At 49.8% G+C, this 22,377-nt stretch overlaps 10 protein-coding genes across 11 annotated transcripts, besides 5 other annotated features; 7 read left to right on the forward strand and 3 right to left on the reverse strand.

Moving 5' to 3' along the window:
• Nucleotides 1-499: 499 nt before the first annotated feature.
• Nucleotides 500-1,090, reverse strand: EKO05_0007259 (uncharacterized protein; the record flags this gene model as incomplete). The annotated part of the gene is made up of 1 exon (XM_038947235.1): nt 500-1,090. The coding sequence occupies one exon, from the start codon at nt 1,088-1,090 to the stop codon at nt 500-502; it is 591 nt and encodes a 196-aa protein (XP_038794126.1).
• Nucleotides 530-576: a tandem repeat.
• A 698-nt stretch (nt 1,091-1,788) lies between the features above and the next one.
• Nucleotides 1,789-3,803, forward strand: EKO05_0007260 (Methionine--tRNA ligase; the record flags this gene model as incomplete). The annotated part of the gene is made up of 3 exons (XM_038943331.1): nt 1,789-2,565; nt 2,615-3,372; nt 3,428-3,803. 3 exons carry the CDS (start codon nt 1,789-1,791, stop codon nt 3,801-3,803), a joined length of 1,911 nt encoding a protein of 636 aa, XP_038794125.1.
• Nucleotides 3,804-4,920: 1,117 nt separating this feature from the next.
• On the forward strand, nt 4,921-6,262 carry EKO05_0007261 (uncharacterized protein; the record flags this gene model as incomplete). Its single annotated transcript, XM_059637005.1, has 5 exons — nt 4,921-4,944; nt 5,029-5,314; nt 5,336-5,641; nt 5,691-5,943; nt 6,001-6,262. The coding sequence occupies 5 exons, from the start codon at nt 4,921-4,923 to the stop codon at nt 6,260-6,262; spliced, it is 1,131 nt and encodes a 376-aa protein (XP_059492988.1).
• Nucleotides 6,263-6,346: 84 nt separating this feature from the next.
• Nucleotides 6,347-7,703, reverse strand: EKO05_0007262 (uncharacterized protein; the record flags this gene model as incomplete). Its single annotated transcript, XM_038943257.1, has 2 exons — nt 6,347-6,675; nt 6,758-7,703. The coding sequence occupies 2 exons, from the start codon at nt 7,701-7,703 to the stop codon at nt 6,347-6,349; spliced, it is 1,275 nt and encodes a 424-aa protein (XP_038794123.1).
• A 16-nt stretch (nt 7,704-7,719) lies between these two features.
• Nucleotides 7,720-7,744: a tandem repeat.
• Nucleotides 7,745-8,232: 488 nt separating this feature from the next.
• EKO05_0007263 (uncharacterized protein) lies at nt 8,233-8,657 on the reverse strand (the record flags this gene model as incomplete). The annotated part of the gene is made up of 2 exons (XM_038943276.1): nt 8,233-8,278; nt 8,470-8,657. 2 exons carry the CDS (start codon nt 8,655-8,657, stop codon nt 8,233-8,235), a joined length of 234 nt encoding a protein of 77 aa, XP_038794122.1.
• A 1,297-nt stretch (nt 8,658-9,954) lies between these two features.
• On the forward strand, nt 9,955-11,297 carry EKO05_0007264 (Lipoate--protein ligase; the record flags this gene model as incomplete). The annotated part of the gene is made up of 2 exons (XM_038943247.1): nt 9,955-10,950; nt 10,998-11,297. 2 exons carry the CDS (start codon nt 9,955-9,957, stop codon nt 11,295-11,297), a joined length of 1,296 nt encoding a protein of 431 aa, XP_038794121.1.
• A 2,157-nt stretch (nt 11,298-13,454) lies between these two features.
• EKO05_0007265 (uncharacterized protein) lies at nt 13,455-13,685 on the forward strand (the record flags this gene model as incomplete). The annotated part of the gene is made up of 1 exon (XM_038947234.1): nt 13,455-13,685. The coding sequence occupies one exon, from the start codon at nt 13,455-13,457 to the stop codon at nt 13,683-13,685; it is 231 nt and encodes a 76-aa protein (XP_038794120.1).
• A 1,406-nt stretch (nt 13,686-15,091) lies between these two features.
• EKO05_0007266 (uncharacterized protein) lies at nt 15,092-16,487 on the forward strand (the record flags this gene model as incomplete). Of its 2 annotated transcripts, XM_059637006.1 has the most annotated exons (2): nt 15,092-15,230; nt 15,286-16,487. In XM_059637006.1, the coding sequence occupies 2 exons, from the start codon at nt 15,092-15,094 to the stop codon at nt 16,485-16,487; spliced, it is 1,341 nt and encodes a 446-aa protein (XP_059492989.1). The 2 variants fall into 2 exon arrangements, with proteins under 2 accessions (XP_059492989.1, XP_059492990.1); XM_059637007.1 differs by having other exon boundaries at nt 15,092-16,487.
• Nucleotides 15,106-15,142: a tandem repeat.
• A 1,884-nt stretch (nt 16,488-18,371) lies between the features above and the next one.
• EKO05_0007267 (uncharacterized protein) lies at nt 18,372-18,608 on the forward strand (the record flags this gene model as incomplete). The annotated part of the gene is made up of 1 exon (XM_038943324.2): nt 18,372-18,608. The coding sequence occupies one exon, from the start codon at nt 18,372-18,374 to the stop codon at nt 18,606-18,608; it is 237 nt and encodes a 78-aa protein (XP_038794118.2).
• A 176-nt stretch (nt 18,609-18,784) lies between these two features.
• Nucleotides 18,785-20,930: a mobile genetic element.
• Nucleotides 19,435-19,466: a tandem repeat.
• Nucleotides 20,931-21,721: 791 nt separating the features above from the next.
• EKO05_0007268 (Cellobionic acid phosphorylase) lies at nt 21,722-22,192 on the forward strand (the record flags this gene model as incomplete). The annotated part of the gene is made up of 1 exon (XM_038943367.2): nt 21,722-22,192. One exon carries the CDS (start codon nt 21,722-21,724, stop codon nt 22,190-22,192), a length of 471 nt encoding a protein of 156 aa, XP_038794117.2.
• Between the last annotated feature and the right edge of the window lie 185 nt (nt 22,193-22,377).

Here is a 22,377-nt window from a genome sequence, read left to right on the forward strand (position 1 = left end):
AGTTTTCGACATGTTTTGATACCAGTGCATCGCTTAGCACCAAAACCCGGGGGAGCAATGACGGGCATATGTTCACCAGACTTTACTTTACACTTTTTTCTCAATATCCTTTTTAGTTTCGATGAGCTCTTTGCTTCTTTGACCTCTTATGTCATAGCACGGTGTAGTGGTTGGTTTGGGCCTGGGTTTAACTGGTTAATCTCTTGGCTCCCTCGGGATACTGTAGTGAAGAAAGTAATACACCAACGTGACATTCAATTCTTTGCAATCGTTTGGGCTGCTCGTTGGTGGTGGTATTGGTGCTTCCCAAGATCGCTCCTTCCTCGACTCTTCAAAGATAAGATCACGCCTGCTTTACTCGTACGATCCCGGACTCTTGACTGTACGAACAACAATTGTGTCTCGATATAATACCTCCAGTATACGCAGACGTCCTGAATTGACAACGTCCAGCCCCTTCACCCCATACCGACCTCAGACTGCTCTCCCACTAATATGCTCACCCAATCAGTCTCGACCCCCCAAAATCCTCCATACTATCATCTCCCTTCTTCCCTCCCTTCTTCCCCTCTCCCTCCAACCTGACGTTCCTCCCTTTCGCTGCACCGGCGGCCCGCTCTGGCGACCTTGCGTCTGTGGCGGTGGTGGTGGTAGAACCGGAAGCAGAGGTAAGCGTCTCGCCTACAATGCGCTCGATTACTTTTGCTTTTGCGCCAGCGCGCTTGAATCGGTCGTCGAAGTCGGCGACACTGATTTCCGTGTTTGCGGTTGAGAAGGTTGGGGGGTCGGTTAGGTGGTACAAGAGTGTGATGTTGGAGAGGAGTCGTGTTGAGGTGGTGGCGAGGGGGGGTAGAGAGGAGGAAGGAGATGTTGATGCTGTGGACGGTATGCGTGATCCCCAAACGCTGCCTCGACCGTGCAGCTCCCCCAGCGCGGCGAACTTCTCGAATCCTCTTTCCAGACCGAAGATGCGTCCTTCGATTCGGCCGGCTCGCGCGCCGTCTGCTACGCCTTGGTCGTGCGCTGTCGTGTAGAGTGTGTCCTCTAGCGTAAGGAGGTCGTCAAAGGGGTCGTCGTTGTTGGGCGCCATAATGTGAGAAAGCTGTAGGCTATGAAACAAGCACGTCGAATTTGGCTTCTTGTAATGGCGCGTACACTTTATAGTTTCCTTCTCTTTCTCTCAAGTGCAACGCTGTATGCAGGTCGCTGTTGTCAAAGCTTGAGAAACGAGTAGCACAAGGGTATTATCGACAACCTTTTTAATTGCCGTTTACTTTCAACTTTCAATTCAAGTGTCGCTCCACTTTGTAGAGACTTTTGGTGTTTTAGAGATCTAGGTTTGTCAGGTCGAATTTTCTTTGGGTGAAAGTTCGGGTCACTTCAAGCTGACGAATCAAGATCACTTTAAACCAAGTCCAATCGGAATCCGGCCTCACAATACTCTTCTTGCTCGCTGTAGACCAAGTCCACGGTCGATTGAAGTTGCGGGAATGGATTTGGACGGATATTGATTGACGTGATGTGGCGCAGGTGGCCGGTGCGCCAATCGGCGGGGTCTGGAGGGGCAAGTGCGGTCTCGTGCGAATGCTTGGAGCTATTCTTGAGTCACTTCGAAACCACACAACAGAGTACCCTGTGTGGGTTTATTGAGCTGTAGACTCGGACTATAGCGTCGATCTTTGCTAGAAACATATTTCCTGACATCTGACAGGTAGGGATAGACGACTCCTCAACTCAGCGTCTATGATATGCAAGAATTTAGCTAATACAGATCTCAGAAGCTATCATATGAGCGAAACAAAGAAGATCGTCCTCCCCGTCGAGGGCGAGCGCAACGTACTCATTACGAGTGCGCTGCCCTACGTCAACAATGTCCCCCATTTGGGCAACATTATTGGCAGTGTCCTGTCCGCCGATGTGTTTGCTCGTTTCTCTCGCGCGCGAGGCTACAACACGCTCTATGTCTGCGGAACCGACGAGTACGGCACAGCAACCGAGACGAAAGCGATCGAAGAAAAGTGCACACCACAAGAGCTTTGCGACAAGTACTACGCGCTCCACTCGGATGTGTACAAGTGGTTCAACATCAGCTTCGACCACTTTGGCCGCACACCAACCCAGCAGCAGACGGACATTGCGCAAGACATCTTCACGAAACTGCACAAGAACGGGTATCTCGAGGAGAAGACCACAACGCAACCGTACTGCGAGACGCACAAGAGCTTTCTTGCGGACCGATTCGTCGAGGGTACCTGTCCGCTGTGCAACTACGACGATGCTCGAGGTGACCAGTGCGACAAGTGCGGTCATCTGCTCGAACCCCTTGAGCTGAAGAACCCCCGCTGCAAGCTCGATGGAGCAACGCCAGTTCCGCGCCAAACGAAGCACGTATATCTTTGCCTGGACAAGCTGCAGCCGCTGGAAGAGGAGTGGTTCAAAAAGTCGAGCACAGAGGGCAACTGGAGTTCCAACGGTGTTCATATCACATCGTCATGGCTGAAGGAGGGTCTGCGCGCACGAGGTATCACCCGTGACTTGAAGTGGGGAACTGCTGTGCCTCTCGAGGTAGGATACTTGGAGCAACGAGAGATTTCGTATGCTAACAGATGCACAGGGTTACGAGGACAAGGTCATGTACGTATGGTTCGACGCCTGCATCGGTTACGTCTCGATCACAGCGACATACACAGACGAGTGGGAGAAGTGGTGGAAGAACCCCGAGAATGTCAAGCTGTACCAATTCATGGGCAAGGACAACGTTCCTTTCCACACCGTCGTTTTCCCCTGCTCGCAAATCGGCACCAAAGACAACTGGACCATGCTCAACACCATCTCCACAACCGAGTACCTGAACTACGAGAAGGGCAAGTTCTCCAAGTCGAGAAATATCGGTGTTTTCGGCAACAACGCAAAGGACACTGGTATTCCGTCCGACGTCTGGCGTTACTACCTTCTCTCGCATCGACCGGAGACCGGAGATTCAGAGTTCGAGTGGGACAGCTTCATCGCAGGAAACAACAACGAGCTCTTGAAAAACCTGGGTAACTTCGTCAACCGTGTCATCAAGTTTGTCAACTCCAAGGTCTACGATTCGGTCGTACCCGATTACACAAAGTTCGAGGACGATTACTTTATCGAGCACAAGAAGAAGGTCAACGAGCTGCTGAAGAAGTACATTGAGGAGCTCGAGGACGTCAAGATTCGTGCAGCATTGAGCACAGCGTTGCACCTGTCCAGTCTGGGTAACCAGCTGCTGCAAGACAACAGACTCGACAACAACCTCGCCACGACCGAGCCTGAGCGATGTGCTGCGGTTGTTGGATTGGCTCTGAGCCACATTCATCTTCTGGCTAGCTTGATTGAGCCGTACATGTAAGTTCATCCTCGCATTGATTGCGTACAGGGCCGGTACTAATGTGTGCTACAGGCCCGACACAACGAAGAACATCCTCAACCAGCTCAATGCCGAGTTTTTCATCATCCCCGACAACTGGGAAGCCAAGTCGCTGCCCATCAACCACAAGATCGGCAAGGCCGCCTACTTGTTCTCCCAGATCAAGCCTGAGAAGGAGCAGGAGTGGCGCGAGCAGTTTGGTGGCGAAGAGGCACGCAAAGCGAAGGAGGAGAAGGCCAAGAAGGCTGCCGCAAAGAAGGCCGAGAAGGAGAGGAAGAAGGCAAAGAAGGCCGCTGGCAAGGCCGAAGGTGTCGAGGCTGCAGAGAAGGGTAAGGACGGACCGGCAGATCAAAAGGCCGAGGACGCCATTTCGAGTGGTGTTGAGCAGGTCACTCTCCAGACGTCGTAGTGGGATGTCTGGTTCAGATACTACTTGGGCGACGAAATGGTGCTGTGAGTTTCGGAGTCAGTAGGTGTTGAAAGTTTGGATGGTGAAAGGCCCAGGAGTTGCAAAGTGGCGGCAGTCCAGCGCGCAGCGACGACCGGATCTTATGCTTTGTGTTAGTCGAATTTCAACATAAGGCTTTCAAGCTCGTGGCGCCCACCCTGCGTTCGATGTACTGCGTTCTCGGCCTCCGGACCAAGCAGTCCGGATCCTTCACGCCAAGTCGTCTTGACTCGGATCCTGAACATTCTTGGTATTCTCCACCCTTCCCAAGACGATGGATCCGAGTTTTTTTATCAGATCATCTCGTGGCGATAGATCAACCCGGCGCGATAGAAGCAAACGACGTCTGAACCGTTTGGCTCCGGGTTACCGATTGGGTGGTCTCTATTGATGGCATGCCGAGACTCGAGATACCCTGCAACCGAGTCAAGTACTCGAGGTCAGGCTTCGAGGTTGCACGCCAGACACATGTACTGTGTGCAATGCCGATGTATATTCCGCACAAGCACGACATACAGGTCGCTCGAAACAGCCATCGATCTAATAGCACTCTTGTCCAGGGTCAGCGCACAGCGTTCACACCACAGTATGGCTTGGGAACGGTGCCTCGTACCACCGCAACCCTGACCTGATCAGATGCCAAGTGAGTCTTACAGGACTATCACTCTACGGATACTCCCCAAGCGAGGCTAGACAGCTTGGCATCGAATGAGTTCTCGAGACATATGCATCTGTCGTCCTATCTTATAAGAAGCGACAAGAATCCGTGATCTCTGCGTTGGACTCGTGTTTTGCCTCAAGACTCACGATCGATTTACAAAACGACAATCGTGTCGTTCGACCTCGATATAGCCACTTCAAATGTGACAGGAATGGAGCGGGCTGCTAGCCTTACGTTGTCTTCGAGAAACCTTGAAAGTCACGATGTCTCCGATGATGTGAAGACAGTAGCTATTACTGAGACTGGAGAGAGGGCCGACTCACATCTCCAAAAGCCGGATGATGTTGGAAGTATCGTTTCAGAACAGCCTGCAGGCCTCAGGCAGATGGAGGCTATCACCATGATTTGGTAAAAAAAATGGCTCATCACCGCAAATTGCTTGTAAGTGCAAACAAATCTGCAACGGCCAGTACAAACGCTGTGCTGTGTTACCGTCTGCTACGTTGAAGCTATAATCATATTTAGAATGTGGCTCATATCCTTTACGAATTCCCTACAGCAACAAAGCAACTAGTCCTGGACACCCTATTCACTAGCGAGTTCCTTCTTCATGGTCTGACTGGTATCGTTGGCATCGTCGCGAATCTGATTGGAGGTGTCTCAAAGCTACCGCTCGTCAAATTCATCGACCTTGTTGGTCGTCCACATGGGTTCTTCATCTGCCTCGTCTACGTTCTCCTATCCCTCATCATGATGGGCGTGTGTCGGAACGTGCAAACCTACGCCGCCGCGCAAGTCTTCTACTGGACTGGTATGGACGACATGGATTAAGTCCTTGATGTCTTCATTGCCGATACTTCCAAGCTTGGGAACCGTGCTATCTGGCTGGCTTTCACGTCGACACCATACATTGTCATTACTTTTACCGGACCTGAGCTTGGTCAGCGCTTCCTCGACAATTCGAAATGGCGCTGGGGCTATGGCGCTTTCACAATCATTACGCCCTTTATGTGTATTCCTTTCTGGTTCATCTTCTTTCTGATGAGCAGGTGTGCTACGCAGCAGGGTGTTGTTGTCAAAGAGAAGAGCGGGCTGACTATATTGCAGTCTGTCAAGCGTTGCTGCATTGAGTTTGACGGTGAAATATGCTCGCAGAGACAACATGCTCCAACGCTAACTCGTCGTAGTTATTGGAATACTTCTGATCTGCGGCGGCTTCTCCATCTTTCTCCTACCTTTCAGCCTTGCAGCCTACCAAGGCGAAGGCTGGCGAGCACCCATGATCATTTGCATGGTCGTCTTCGGTATGCTTCTGCTAGTGCTCTTCGGGGTATGGGAGCGTTTCTGGGCGCCGAAGACATTCTTCCCTTTTCATCTCCTCACCGACCGTTCCGTCGTTGCAGCCTGCTTCCTCGGCGCCAACTCATGGATCGCGTTCTAGTATGTTTTTTTTGAACATCTTTGCAACTAATGGATATATCGCTAATGCCTTCCCAGCTCTTACAAAATGTACTACTCGTCCTATCTGCCGCAGGAGCTAAAAGCTCAGAGACCGGCCATCTATGCGAGTCGTGTGACCCAGCTTAGTTACCCGTGGGATAGCCCAGAGCGACAGGCGGTTGTGAGGGCGTACAGGGATGCGCAAAGACTGATGGTCATTGTTAGGACTTGTGCGCTTGTACCCTACATCCTGTGGGTTGCTATATTGAAGGAATATGAGCTGAGCGAGAGGGGCGCGAGGAAGGGGCTGCTCATATAAGACAATGTTTAACTTATAGCTGCACCCAGCATTAAGAAGCTCACGATTCCAACGAATCCTCCTCAAATTTATGATTGCTCCTAATCACCACCCCTCCAACTCCTCTCCCACTGTCCTCAAGCTCGGGGGCATAACAGGCATACCCCTCTTCAACGCGCCAACCATCGGATCCCTCTCAAGCAAACTCTGCACATCTGCGTCTGTCTCCACATTACTCCTCACCCGCCTGTACGCCATGCGACTCGGCTTGTCCACGACGTCGAAGAAACTCTGTCTTCGTGCCTCCGACCAGGAAGCCAGTAATCGCTCCGAATTCCCGGCTTTCCCAGAGAGAATGTGTTCCAAGACCGGCGCGAGGGCGTCCGCGTCTGCGATGCCAGATGCAAGACCAAGGCCAGCATAGGGGTTTGTCACTGCACCAGCATGTAAGTACAGCGTCTCACAAGTTTGTTGTCTGTGGAGAGAGGGATATGGATAGGAGTGAAGAAGACGTACAATGTGCAGCGTCACCAACCAGCAGAACCTTCCCCTGAGCCAACGTCGCCGCACAGCGCTGCTGCGCTCGATACGGCGCGACTTTCACAACCTCAAAGACATCACGACCCTCCTCATCCTTCCCAGCGTTCGGAAGCATGACCCGCAGCTTGTCGCGCACGCCGGCGTTGATCTCGTCTTCGCTCAGGCCACCCGCCACGCCGTAAGAAACGCGCCATAAGCAGTCGTTGTCAATGCGCCCAATGAGTCCGTAGCTAGTGGGATCGATGATGAAATTCGCGTCGAAGAACCCATGCGATTTGAATGGGAACCGCAAGTCTGTGGCCACGAGTTGCGCGTCCAGCGTCTCGCCTTCCAGAGCGACGCCCATGTGTTTCCTTACCAGCGAGTGCGCGCCGTCAGCGCCAATGAGGTATGCAGCGTCCATGTGCTCGGTCTGACCGCTTGGAGAGGAGAGCTGGACTGATACAGACGAAGAGGCGGAGGAGGGTTGATCGAAAGAGGCCACGCTCCAACCCAATCTTACTTCCGTCTTTGAACCCATTTTCGCTAGCCGTCCCATGAGCACCTTCTGGAACTTGCCCTGCGGGAGGAGTAGCTGGCCTTTTCCTTTCATACCCTCGCCTGCATTGTCGAAGGTCTTGCTTGCGATCACCCGGCTCCCGTTCTGAACGCTCGTGCGGAAGCACAGTCCCGAGCTGAGACTACCTGCTTGGATGAGCTCGGGCAGGAGGCCTGGAACCTGGGAGAGTATGGGATATGTTGGTGGTTGATGGGCCATTGCGCGGGTTGATGTAGGATCGGGGTGTTGTGGTTCGATTACGAGGATGCGATTTGGAATGCTAGTATGCGCGAGGAGGAGCGCAAGGAAGAGGCCGACGCAGCCACCGCCAGATATTACGATAGGGAGATTTTCATCGTTCGGTGCATCCTTCGCGACCGCCATGGTGCTGCGTTGGCGTTGATGATTGTGATGATGATGATGATTGACAGAGAGTTAAGATTCGATATTCAAGCGCGACGTAGTGATCTGTATTGTCGAGCATGATGCTCGGTCTTTATAGCTTGTTTGTTTTGCGACCGATATCGAGTTCCTGGTTCCTTACGGCGGTTGTCGTGCTGTCATACTGCAGAAGCCGGAGCCGGATGTGGGGAACCGAGTTAGCTTTGCCGTAGTCGTTCAGCCTCAACCGCAGAACCACCATAATACTACCAAGTTCAGAGAAAGACAGTAAATACTTGAATGAGTATAAAAAACACTTTTATTGCCCTGTAGGGTCTCCAGTGGTATCAAACTCCTCTGTGCATGTTAGTGAAGCACAACTAAAGGAAACAAACGTCAGTCTACCAAGACATCTAGGGAGATCAAATGGTCCCACACGTTACTTCCCACGTCTCGAAATTGAGTGTAAGGATGGCCAGATATGAGCCTCAGCCTGGCCAGGAAGGCCGCCGGTCGTCTACGCGCAAAGGGCCTAGCTGGCGAAGATGGTTTGCATCGTCATGTTCGTTGGGGTGGGACTGTCCAAAGTCAGTACAAGAGATATACAGCTCTGACACGGCAGTATGAATAAAGATGTTTTTTGTAGTGTGGAGGGCTTCAGAGTCATCCTTCAACCCAGAAGCTCGCATGATATGCATCCAGGAAAGCCTCACATCTCTCAGATGTGACACTTGACCTTTCAGAGAACACAGTAAGAGAGACGACTTACTGGCCAGCAGCACTTCGCCTCACCATCAGTGCACTAGGCACACCTTCTGTAGGCGCCCTCGGCAAGAGAGCAACAGCAGTGGAGGCAGGACGGGGGCGCAGGGGCATGGGCAGAGGAATGGGCGGAGGAGTGGGCGAGGATGGGGGCGAGGAGACGTAGCAGGAGAAGGCGCGAAGAAGAGAGAGCATTGTGGTTGTGGGCGTGGGTGTTGTGGGGTGATGGGTTTTGGAAACCAGGTGAGTGCGAGTTGGCAGCAAAACGACAACACGCGAGCTTACCGCCAGGACCTAGCAAAGACAGATGTAGTTATGCAAACATGCAATGACTACCCTCGTTCGCTACAAGAAGAAACCGCATGCAAGGGCCGAAGGGCCGCATTACCCTATTGTCCGGGGGCCTTTTGGTTGATAAAGAATGCTCGCTCAAGACGGTTTCTACGATCATAGTTGATATTTTCCCTACTTCACACATCATTTGTAGGCACGGCAGTGCAAGTACGTAAAGAGTGTGAGGGGAGGACGTGGTAAGGCCATGACCTTCCAGCATAGCGATCATGATTGCGAACCTGAGCTTGCAAGAGACTGCTGCAAGAATACAGCATATGGGCTGCCATAACTTTAGTAAGTCTGCGAGAAGGTGTGGTGAAGACGTGTTTAAGGTGGTCACTTATCATCGTACCCCTGTTGTGTTCTCGCGGTGGGTAAGATCGAGCTTATAATATGCCAACGTCCACCCGGGTCTGTGATATCTGCATACCCTCCTCAGATACATATCCCAACAGAGCGAGTGGAACTGACAAGATGGTAATGTTGATTCGAAGGGAAAGACGAGGATTTTTAGAGCGGATGGAAATATGGAAAGTGAACACGACATCAGCGGTCAACGTCGTATCCGGTGTGCGAAGGAGTTGTTAGAAGTCGACTTAAAATTCCCCTAGCCTTTGGATGCTGAGTACAGAGACGAGAAAAAGGTGGTGGATTGCAAATGTTGTTGGCCTTACTGCTGTGCTGCGTCTCATGAGGGTGATATGTAGAGGGTCTCATGAGGGTGATATGTAGAGGCGTTGATCGTCATTGATTCCACGATGGTCGCCTAGAGTTAATATCCAGGACTTTGACAGTGAATGTAAGGTTTGTCGAGCTAATGAGTATCGTGAATGACCGTTAACATAGTCTCCATTCTGTGTGAGTTTGTAGCAAGCAAGCGTTGAGCCTCTGGCGAATGAACGAAGGCTGATCATGCCTTTGACACGTGCTAGTCGTTATCGATGTTTGGAGTTAGTAACACCTACCACTATCCTGCTCTACAGGTTCGGAGACGCGTCGAAGCGTTCTTGTACGAAGAGTGCTATGGTGAGGCGTGGAGTTTTGACGTTGATGCGTGGGGGCTGTCTGCCGTGGGACACCGCCCGGCAATTTGGCGCGTCAGAAAGCTCACAGCATCTGGAGCTCCCCAACTTCAACATCAACCCTAGCAACGACTGCAATGGCACCATCGAGAGGTCTGCAGCTGCTGTCTGGCCCCAAGAGCTTCCATAAATATCGGAGTACTTCACACTGCGCTCTCCAAACCGCAGCCGCAATAACGTTGCGATGGCCGGTCAACGCGCGTCGAACGTATTCGTCATTCACAGAGAACCTTTCGAATCCCGCGAACAAGCTGCAAAGCTATGTCTCTCGCAGTAGCGACCCGTATTTGAACCTCAGCATCGAAGACCACATCCTGCGCAAGTCTCCGCCAGATAGCACGATCCTCTTTCTTTATGTGAATCGACCGTGTGTCGTGATTGGGCGCAACCAGAACCCATGGACCGAGGTCAATCTGAGCATACTCAACGCTGCGACAGGCACGGAACATCTGGAAGAGACAGAGCCACCTGGAATAGGCGCTGTGGACATTGTGCGTCGCCGATCAGGCGGAGGTACTGTCTTCCATGACGAAGGCAACCTCAATTGGAGTATAACATGCCCGCGCAACGAGTTCACCAGGGACAAACATGCTGAGATGGTCGTCCGCGCATTGCGTAAACTGGGCATTGATCGAGCCAGGGTCAATGAGCGACACGACATTGTGCTCGACCAGGGACACGAAAAGCGTCCGTCTGACCCTGAAGACACACATCGAACCCCGTATACAATCGAGGGAGGCATCCCAAAGCCACTGAAAGTTTCTGGTTCGGCATACAAGCTCACGCGACAGAGAGCGCTGCATCATGCGACGACTCTCCTAGAGTCGCCGAATTTGCACATCATCTCGCAGTATTTGCGCTCCCCAGCAAAGCGCAACATCGAAGCCAAAGGCGTCGAGAGCGTTAGCTCACCAGTCTCGAACATTGGTCTGGACCTGAGAGCGTACCAGCAGCGCCTCCAAGAGGTCTTCGCGGCCATGTACGCGAATATTGGCAAGATCAACATCGTCGAAACCGTCGGTGATGAATACCTTAACATCCCTGACATCAAAAAAGGATACGATGAACTTCGAGTGGGTGTTCCTGAATCTGTTGCCTAGACCGGTGCTGACAGCTCCAGACGCAAGACTGGATGTGGGCACAGACGCCGCAGTTCGATGCAAAGCTTGACTTTGTTGACGGGCCTGGTGTTACCATGAACGTACATCATGGCGTCATCAAGACCTTCGATGTTGAAGCCGAAGCTATGGATGAAACACATGAGGACATTCGTTCGGTCCTTGTTGGCAAGAAGCTGCAAGACGTAACTGACTGGACGATGTTGCTCCAATCAAGCGTCGAGCCCTTCAATGATCGATGTGCTGCCGTCGCAAAGCGGCTTGAAGAGCTACTACCGATTCCCAAGTTTCCTAGATCTTGAGCACGAAGACTTCGGCCAAGCGGACGATGAACATGTCCAATAGACCGTGGGACATCTTAGTGAAGTCCTGCTGTCCTGCTCGCGAACATCAACGCCGGAAGCCACATGTATATTGCAAACTGGAAGAGCAGGACCACTGACTTGTTGAGGAATGACTTCAGCTTGCGATTCTTGTCCAAAAGCTCAAGTTTATCACTGCTGACTGTGCCGACGTTGTCTTCGCCCAGTCTAACAAGACTTCGAGAAGTCTGCTAGACTTTCCTCGAGGGAGGTCAAGTTGTCGTTAATAGTGAGTAACTTGGTTAGCCCGGAGTGGCCATCGGCATCGTTGGTTCTGCTTGAGCATTGAGTCCGTCAGCCATGACCAGACCTCCGGCCCTTGGTCGTTATCTCTTGTCCGAATCTCCCTGAACGCCATCTTTGTTTCTGTCTGGTAGTAATCCTCCTCATCTCTCATTCTTTCCATGCTATATTTGCTGTGCGCCCGTACCTTCTCTTTGTATACTCTCGGCGCCGTCATGCTGCTGAAGTGCCCGGTTCCGGCATCGCCGTTGATATGTCTAAAGCTTCTCGCGATTTTTCGTTTCAGTCGGTCGTATACCGTCGGCGCGCTGCAAGTCACGTCGAGCACCGCGAGCAGTAGGTGCACCTACACCGGCCCATCTTACCGACAAGGGCAATGCATACTGACGGCTTCGACCTTTATGTTTGCTGCTTGTGTTGTGTATCGGCGCCTCCTCTCTCCCTCCCTCCTGTCCGCACCGGGGAGCCCAAGGTGCAGATCGTTCGGATCGCATGACTGAGTCCGGGTACGACCCAGGGATCCTGAAGAGTGTTGAGCATCTGGTCGTGCAATTTGCTTAAACATCTATGCTGCTGTTCCTCGTAAGGAGCCGCGTCGTCTTGAAATCTGTGTTCTGGGGCCGAAGGTCCGTGAACAAATGGGGTGCGCCGAGGCGGACGAGAGTCATGGTCCAGCGTCTGGGACGGCATATGCTCTCAAACAGTTCTGCGTATGGTAAAGAGGTAATACACTGCTCTCTTTGTCAGTTCTGGGCTGTCGCTGTCGCCACTCCAGCTTGCGCATAAGGACCGATTGGCTGGCGCAGCGGCACTGTGATGACAGCTGTTCTGTTCGAGGACGACGTGCTCTTGGAGCATCAGTAAGCGCGTCGTATGCTCACCTATTGTTTAGTCTCTCGCCTATAGCAAGTGGAGGTGAGGCGGCAAGAGTAAGGGCGGTAGAAGGTAAGATCTCCAGATGCGCTCTCAAAGGCGGTGCATAATTGGTATCGACACTGTGGATCTACGTCGCGCCTTTCAGTAGCGTGTCAATGATTTTTCCAATTTCAATCGCCTTGTTGGCACGATGGGCTGTAGGAGTGAGCGCCGCTACACAATGCCTTTGAGGCGGGCTCACTCATTGAGCTTGAACATCGCCCGCTGACTCGCTTGAAGCACAATCGTCTCCTTCCTTTCCCACGCAGGTTGCTTTTCTGTTCCATAGTTTGAAGTAGCCGTGGAGCAGAAGAGAGCTCTTGAAGAGGGGTGCGACGCCACTAGAGAGGAGAGGGCGCAATGTTGGAAGACAGTCAGGATGTCGGTAAGAGAAGGGATGGAGGAGTCTCCAGCGCTCATGTTGCTTGAGGGAAGGAAGAGTATCACGCCGAAGGTGATCCCGGAGGCATGACGGTCTTTTGGTGGGGTGAAGGTTTGGGGTATGATGTGTCGAAGGGGGAAAGAGTTGTGAAGCAGCACAACACGGGCACCACAATCAACCAACTTCGAATTAAGGATAGATCGGAACCCTCTCAATCCCTCCATGAAAGAGCACGATCACGAAACGCCCGTCAACAACCAGCCCCTAGCCGCGTCACTGTTTGCGCTCATCGGCCTTGGTACTTCAGTCACTCGCTGCACTTCACGTGAGCTTGGACGCTATAAAATCTTGCTAAGTTGGCTACGGCGACTCTACAACGTCTCCCCTGCAGGAAATTCAGACTCGAGAGCTTCTTTCTCAACCAACACACGAAGTCAACAAGTCAGTAAGCCCTTGGCTACCTCTAGCGTTACTCGTGCGCACAAATGCGTCCGCTGATGACACTCTACAAGTCTCCACACCATACCCTAAGACATCTCTGACTACTCCGCCACGCAATGTATTCTTCCAGCAGCAGCGTGTACAAGGTCCTCCGCCCCACCGCCAACCCTGAGCCACTTCGCGGTCACATCGGTGATCTCCCGTCTTACGTTCTCCACCGCATCTTGTACTGGAAGCTGCTGGCGAATGGCGAATTGCCTACCATCGTTGCTTTCATTCTTACGACGCCTTTCCTTGCTGAGCAGGCCGGCGGCACTCCGCTGCTCACCGCCTGCGGTCTCGACTGAACCACCGTCATGTGGCAGCAAGGCGTGTATTTCTGGATGAAGCTCCGCAAGCTCAGGCAAGAAGAAGGTACGGAGAGGAAGGCAGGGAGGTATGGTTTACTCGCTGAGCTGAGTTCTCTTAACAGATGAGGGGGTCATAGCTAACCAATCGATGATGAGGTTGGAGGCTAGAGTTGGAGAATGGCCTTGTAGCCTTCTTGCTCAGCCAACGTCTCTGCAAGGTACCAAGGTCGAGGAGATGAAGCTGACTATTAGCTAGATAGCGGGGCTAAATTGCTTTCATGTGCAATATACGCCTTCCAGAGTCAGTGCGTCGATGAAATTCTGTCTGTGGGAAGCCAATGCCTGGCAAGCCCTCAACTCGACCTAGATTACTGTCACATGTTGAAATTGCTCTTGAAAGCTGTCATCACCTTGCATACCTGACAATTGCTTCAAAAGGTATGGAAAAGCTGTTCACGTGCTGGATTATTCTTCACTGACAATCCGATGTAAACGTGTGGAGTTTCCCCACCTTGTGATATAGAATTCCATGCTTTGAAGCCAGTGGATGGGCCAATGAAGAGTGCATTGCGTACCACATTTAGCGTGCAGTCACCGGAGCATGCTGTGCATGAAGAGAAAGACAAGCTTCCCGCTGTCAGTGAACTTCAAGATCACCCAAGTATACGGTTAAGATCACCCGCCTGCTAACCTTGGTGATCTATCTTTGTATAAGAGAATGGGTTGAAAGGAATGAATGGGCGACCATTTATCCCCGCATCGGGGCGCTCCGCACTTCGAGGCCCTGGTGAACAAAGATCACGGAAACAATGTCGAAGACAAAGCCATGATTCGATTTCCATTCGTGAGGTACTTCGATAGTCTTGTGTTCCCTTGCTCAACACACTGCCATGTGGTTGCATTCCTGCAGTGTATGATGACGAAACCTCGCTTGGCGCAGGCGCGGCTGCCTGCTCGCGAACTCGTTTCAGCCTTTTCCAGCTCCCTCAACATCTCGCCCCTTTTGCTCTCATCAACAGGCAAATGAATGCATGCACTGTGTGTACAGCTGCACAGGACTCGATGCGCGTCTGTGCGGGTGATATGGCCAATCGATGTTGTTTCGAAGCCTCTGTGTGTTGACGTTTGAAACGAAACGGGTCGGCTGTCACTGCGGCCTGAGTTTCAGGTGAACACTTGTCGACTATCCCCCTCTGGGACGCATCTTGTAACCTTCAGAGCTCGGTAGCAGTGTTTTTAAGATCGGTCGCCATGAGGCAAGGAGTGAGGAGCTCGTCTAATCGCAGCGGCACTCGCGTGTTCTTACCATCTGATCGACGCTTTGCTCCCCGCCTTATACTACCTAATGTATTAATACCACGGTCATATATCTTCAGGACTTCGGCGCAGGCTCGCTGTCAGTTATGGGTACTACAAGGAACATGAATATGAATATGAGTATGGATGGAATCATGTTCCCTACTGCCGAGCACATCGACGTACGACAACAGGCTCTCATACAGCACAACGATGATGTTTGGATGTACAACCAGACATGCTCAGGTACCACTTCCATTTCTTAGGCTTATGAAAAAGGCACACCTACTAACAACTGCAGACTATCCAGCCCAACAACCAAGCTTTTGGCCGGCCCATCTGTCAGAATACCAACAATCGCACCAGTTTCCACGCCTTTCGACTTCGACGCACTCTTCATATTCTTCCCATCTAAGGGATTCGGATTCAAGCACTCTCTCAAACTGGCAGTCGTGTTCTTCAGTAGCTTCGACAAACTCCAACTGGTCAAACTTGTCCAATCAGCCCTATGGTCAACGCACATCCAGCCTCAACAACGCAGCAAATTTTGCTCCTCCAATCTCATCTTCCCATACTGCTGAGTCAGTTGTAGAACCTGTGTCTCCGGCACCATCTTCAACATCCAAAAGAAGAAACATCCAGCGCTACACCACTCCGGGGAAAGATACATTCGCAACGTGCGTCTCACGGAGACGTCGAAGTCGACGATCCCAAAGAGAGCCAAGGTATTGGTGTACCTCCTGCGAGGAGCCGTTCATCGAGAAATATGACTGGAAACGACACGAGGAAACCTATCAAGAACGTCGACACGTTTTTCGGTGCGACCTTTGTAGCGCTGTTTACTTCCTCGAGAAAGACTTTCTGTACCACCACGAGACACGTCACAATTGCGAAACTTGTCAAAGAGAGGGTCACTCCGATACAGCCAAGCAGACTCGTCAAGCTCGTTCAGGCTGGGGGTGTGGCTTTTGTCTTCACTTCAGCTTTGATTGGAGGGAGCGATGCAACCACGTCGCGCAACATTTCGAGAAAGAACAAAAATCCATGAAAAACTGGTTACAAAGCAATGTGATCCACTCTCTCCTTCAGAGACCAGTTATCTTCAAGGAATGGCTCAGAATCTTGCATACTCAACCTCAGCTCAGAGGCGACTTCGGTTGGAACCGACACGACACCGAACGCGTCGAGGGGTATCCAGAGAACAATGCCGAGCCGAACCTGCAAGATCGTCTTGAGTACTTCAAGCCTTCCGAAAACGCGGCTGCGCTGGCGCAGTTTGCATTTAAAAAGATCGCTTTTCCTTCTCATCCACCTCAGGCCCCACGGAAAGACCACAAGGACCATCACACCGCGACTTTGCAAGACCTAATGGATGACACAGAATCGTGGAACAGTTTTGTGAGCACTATTCTAGAGGATGAAATCTCTCCTACGAATATCTGTGACCTCGACTTCAACGTGGTAGACAAAGACTTCAGTCAAGATACCGGTTACTGTTACTGAGACGCTAAAGGACACATTGTTCACGAAGCTATCAGTAAGCTGCCGGTAGGCTCACTCTGTGCGACTGGCTCGCACAACCTATAATGTGTAATCGTAATGTCTGGCACGTACTTGACGATTCTCGCTGGCTGAGTATTGGCCCCTGACGCGACGAAGCACTTTGAAAGTTTGGGATGAGGAGGGGAGATGCGTGGAGATTTACGACACGACACTCAGGTCGGCATGTTTTCATTAAGACAAGACAAAAAAATTACCGTACCTAGGAACATGTCCATGTATATACACGTCTGGTCGTCGTTTGACCTCATTCCTTAATCTGCGCTGACTTTTGCTATGGTTGTTTATTGGTCCATGCCGAACCTGCATTATGCATATGTGTGATTCCTGCCTCACCTAAAACGTAGTGCTGCTCATCGTTAAAGACAGAGAAGTTTACTCCACGATGTGGTGGAAGATGATTGGATATTGCCACTACCCTTGAAGTACCAATCTGGTGAAAGTAGTGCCCATACAACCACATCATGGCTGTGCGTGCTCAGGTGAAATCCTCAACGACATCAGGTGAAGTGGCATCTATCAGAACGCTCAACTGATACCAGATACCGATCCAGTCAGAACCTATATAAGAAGAAGTGATCGCTCCCTTGATTTAAAGTACCTGCACTTCGACAAAGTATCACGTATTCGAAACAGCAGCATAGTAAGCCCTTCGATCCTATCCTCTTACTCTTACATAATACTCATAGCCCCAGAATCCCGCACAAGATGGCCACTGCAGCAGTGAGTCTTCAAGCTGACTGCACATGTATCTGTCGTAAAACTGATCAGCTGCAGCTTGGCGAAAGATCACAGGTGATCACCGTCAAACTCGATTCACAATCACACGCAGCGATCGCAAACCACCCACGATCCACAAAAACCACCTCGTCGAACACATCAGATCAGAATGAGCGAGAGTTCAGACTAGCTTCATGGCTGGAAGAGAGCCGCAAGCAGGGCCCGTGGAACGCTTTGGCCGGTGTCCGTTGACTTCTGCCTTCACTTGCATACTTACCTGAGCGTGCTAGGTCTGGGCCCCACTTCGTATATAGACAGCACTTCTACTCGATAGATCGTCTCCTTGCACATGCTTTCTCGTCCCTTCTCAACTCCCACCATGCTGCGACTCAGTCTCCCACTCACGTGGGCGCTCCTCATTCTGATTAGCTGATCTACTCTCATCATCGCGTGTATACCGCCTCTCAACGACTTCCATTACACCGAAAATGTCACCTTGCTCGAGGAAGCCGTCGCTCATCTCGAGTCCAGCCCGCAACTGGTCAGAACCATATCCTCGGAGGCGCCAGCCCAGTGGAGTCTTGGTCTGCCGACAGCAACAGCATCATCAACATCATGTACTGCTTTGTCGACGTATACACGAAAGACAAAGTGCAGCCAGCTATTCTGGATGTTGGCAGCTTTGGTACAGTCGGCTTGGTGACGCTGGCTCGGACAATGGTCACCGTCTCGATGGCTTCTCAGAGACGACCTCAAGGGGGCAGAGCCTCTATTGCTATCTTGACCAGTCGATGACCTGTAAGTGCAAGCCCGGTGTAGATCCTGACGTTGTTCGGCCTTGATTGCTTACTCTGACACAGGGAACTCCAAAGTACCCTCTGGTACTCTTCGCATCATTGTCAATGACAACGCAGATAATAACCAGGCTACGATGGGCTATAAACCTTTGGATTGGGATAACCTCTACGACCGTCATGGCTTGCGCCTGGTCTACAATCCACGGAACCCTATTGCCTACAACGCTTATGTTGCAGCCCACGAAATGGGTCATGGGAGCTCTTCCACTGGAAAAATGGCAAGCCTGGCGGTGCAAACCATAAGTACACTATGACCTACAACAGAGCATACGATTACGAGTCGATCGTGCACTACCCGAGCATCCTCAATGCTCAGAAGGCTAAGGAGCAACTGGATGCGCCTCTGCTGAAGTGGAAGAACGGGGGCAGGGGGTTTACCCCACCAAGTGAGGCCATGGACGAGAATACAGAAAGAACTCTGTTCGGAAGGGTGCCGACTGCGGGTGACATTGAGGCTCTCAAAATGATGTACCCTTGGAACGGCTGAGAAGGGGTTGGCAGAAATGTTGCGATGTTTGACCTGTATGGTCACAAGGATACAGAGTTGAGGGTAGGCGGAAGAGAAATAGAAAGATAATACATGGCTTCTGGAGACATGCCTTTACAGATGGAATTGACAAAGACGATGACGTGGGGGAATGATGGTGAAGAAAACGCGCTAGATACCGTGTCCGTGCGCGTGATGCCCGGATTCGCGTGACGCCCCACTAACCGCCTTAACGCTTATACAGAGATAAGGTTATACAGCCACCTATAATAGCTATTATTATAAGAATTTATAGTAGAGTAGTAAAGTAATGCTTATAATTAATTTAGCCTATTTATATTTACTTAGAAGTGTAATATTGCAGCTGCTGTAGGTAGTAATAGTTAGGGCAGCTAGAGGCGCTGATAGGGGACTACGTCTACTAACATTATCCCTAGAAGCACGTTTTTAACACTTTTTTAGCTAGGTTGCTTATAAAGCTTTCTTCTTACCCCTTTAAGGCAATTATATAGCTTTTGCAGTATTAAGCTCTTATTATTAACGCTGCTTTTTAGCCTCCTGTTTAGCCTTCTAATTTGCTGTATTAGCCTTCTTCTTCTTATACCTCTCCTTAGCCGCCTCTTTTACTACACACCTCTCCTCCTTCTCCTTCTCCTTAACTAGCTTCTTAGCAGCTGCTACTTCCTTATTAGTTGCTTTTCTAAGTGCTTCCTTCTTCTCTTCTTACTTTCTTATCCTTTTACAGAAGTGTGCTTCTTTAATCTTCCTTAGTAACTAGAAAACAGCACTACTATAGTACTCCTTTTGCTACTACAAATCTAAGGCTTTATTCTTCTTCTTATACTTCTTCTACTTCTTAAGTATCTTTTTAAGGCTATCTATCTTATATTAGAGGAGTAAGGCCTTAACTAAGATATAGTAGATTAATTATCTTATCTTTTTAGCGTTGCAACTACTCTTATCTCTAGTAACCCTCTATAACAATATCTCTATTTTAAGCTAGTCTTTGTTACTATAAACAGAAGATAACGTAGTATCTAAATTTAAGCTCTCTAAGCTCTCTAGTAGTGTTTTAGTAAAGTAATTAAGGATAACATTAGGATTAAGTAGATAGATACCTGTTATGTTAAAGGACTTAAGTATTAGCTTTTTAGTAAAGCTAGAGATCTACGCCTAATAGAAGAGCTAAAAGAAGTCTGCTCTCTTAATATTTATGTAGTTTTAAGACTTATAAATCTCTATTATAACAGCTTTTAAGTATACTATTAATAGAGGCTTAAACAGCACTATATTAAGTAGCTAGAGCGTCTAGGTTAAGTAAGGAGGTAACATAGCTAGGAGTATCTTGTTATTATTATAGTAGTTAATAAAGTCTATTGTTACGTAGGATCTATAGCTATCTAGTATTAATAACCTCTACTTCCTCTAAGCTTTCTCCTTAGTATAGTAATTAAACACCTGCTCTAGCTATATAAGCCTAATCTTATTATTTAACTATCCTAAGGGAGACAAGGTAACTATTACTAAGTATACCCCTAGCTTAATTTTAGCTACCTAGTCTAATTTAATGTTGCTCTTCTTAGACGTGTAGATAAGCCTAGGTAGTAACACTAATCTATTAGCACACACACACGCTACAAGCGTCTACTAATCCTAGTTACTATCTTAAATAGATGCTTTAACCTCTCCCTTTATCTATATACATTTGCTAAATATATATTTTATTCTAGTAGTCTGTCTAATTATAAAGCCCTTCTTATCTATATTATATATATAGTAAGGCTTAATTAAGTATTTAGTAATCTTAAGCTATAGTAGGTTAAAATAGAGCTTATATTTATTGTAGGAATTAGCGTTATAACACTAGCAATCTATCCTAGTTAAGTAACGCAAGATAAGATAGATAGAGTACTTATTAATAAAACACGTAACCTAGCTTTTAGAGACTAGTTTTTAGGCTAGTAGTAACGCAAAATTCTGTATTATCTCTTATATAGGAGGTAAGTAACAGCTAGTAAGTAATTCTATATACTTTACTAGCTCTATCTCTTATTATAGGTTAAGTTGTTATTATTTAATAATCTTAGTTATGTGTAATACCTAAAGGCCTTAGTATCCCTAAGCTAACGTTAATCTATTAACACTAAACCTAGCTGCAACTTTATTATACAAAAAATCCTCTCCTAGTTTTAAGGATTTAATTGCTTCTATTGCTAATTAAATTAGATCTATATTGGTTGTGTTGTGACGCGTTAAAGATTAGTGTATTTGGTGTTGGTGGGGCGTCACGCGAATCTGGGCATCACGCGCACGGACACGGTACACGCTAGAAGACGCGCTAAAAGTGTGGGCCCTTTTGCGCCTCCTTCGTTTCTGATCTCACAGCGTTCTTCCAGACAGCACATGATTTCGATCGAATTAGACCTCATGCACGCAACCTCGAAAACACAGGCGGGCAGGCGGCCGCTATAGCGACAACATAATGTGGCTGCCCGGAGACACTTGATCACACGTCACGTTGCTTATCCCGCGGATTTGCACACCTCACGGTAGGTACTAAAATTCTTCCCTTAACTACTACACGGGCGTGACACACTCGAAGTCTTTGGACCTCGTTTGTGGGTTCAGCAGTCAGGACTCTCCCAGCATCTGTCGATGTATGGTTGCTGAACAAAGGCAACGCCCAAGATTAACAACCCTGTGTTGCCACGGGCGTGCGCTGCTTTGGTGGTAGCCGTCAGTGGTGTAACTCGGATTGGTGAGCCAATCTGGCATCTTTCTCTGCTGCACTACCCTCGCTGTTCCTGCTCCTCGGAGCGGTTGAGCTTTGACGGGTGGTCGGCGAACCATGAGATTGGCGTTTCGTTTCAGCTCATACATTTTCTGTCTTTCCATACTACGCTTCCTCTTTTCCTGCTGCCTCGGAAATTAGGGTGTGATTTCCATGTTCCATTCTGTGTCATGTGCGTTCTCATTCGCTGCTGCTCTCTTGCAGATATCTGTGCATCAAATGCGGAACGCGGCTTGTTGAAGTGGCGGCCAAGCTTCAGGCAGCCATAACGACAACAGCATAAATCACAGCTTCTCAACATATACCTAGATAACTACTCAACATGGCCACCGCCGAGACCATTCCTAAAAGTACTGTACAAGCGCAGGAGCAATGCTACACGCGCAAAGACTTCGTCAAAGCATGGTCCTTTCCACTGCAGCCGTTGCATGACTTCAAACTCAATGGTGAACCAGCGCAGTACGCCCCTGGTTATCCAAAAGTGCCGGGAGATGAGAAAGTGACCATTGACTCGGAAGACGCGATCGAGAGTGAACATCAAGAACACTTATGGGAAAGCCCCACCGCTGCTATCAGCCCAGACAAAAAACTGCTCGCCGTAACGTCGAATCACGAGCGTATCCTCGTCTACGATTTGGAGTCGCAACAATTGCGCCAGGTCCTCGATGGCGCAGGCGACGTCGTCTTCTGTCCTCCTATACAATCGGACGAGAAAGCGACCGAAGGAAGATTAGCTGAATCCTCGACGAAACCTGCCTATATTTGTCTGCAGCACGCCAGACAAAGACAGTAAGTCTGGTCTACACAACCGACTTGTCTTCTGGGAGCTTGATCATCATGGGCGTTTGCTGGATCATGAAGAGCCAATCGACGCATCTGCATATGCAGCACAAGCCATCGATGCGGTCCTTCCGGATCTTGCTAGGAAACACGAGTGGTCCAGAGAGTTCGTTGACGCGACCTCACTGCACAAAGACT

The sequence above is a fragment of the Ascochyta rabiei genome, chromosome 12, assembly GCF_004011695.2.
Source record: "Ascochyta rabiei chromosome 12, complete sequence".
NCBI lineage: Eukaryota > Fungi > Ascomycota > Dothideomycetes > Pleosporales > Didymellaceae > Ascochyta > Ascochyta rabiei.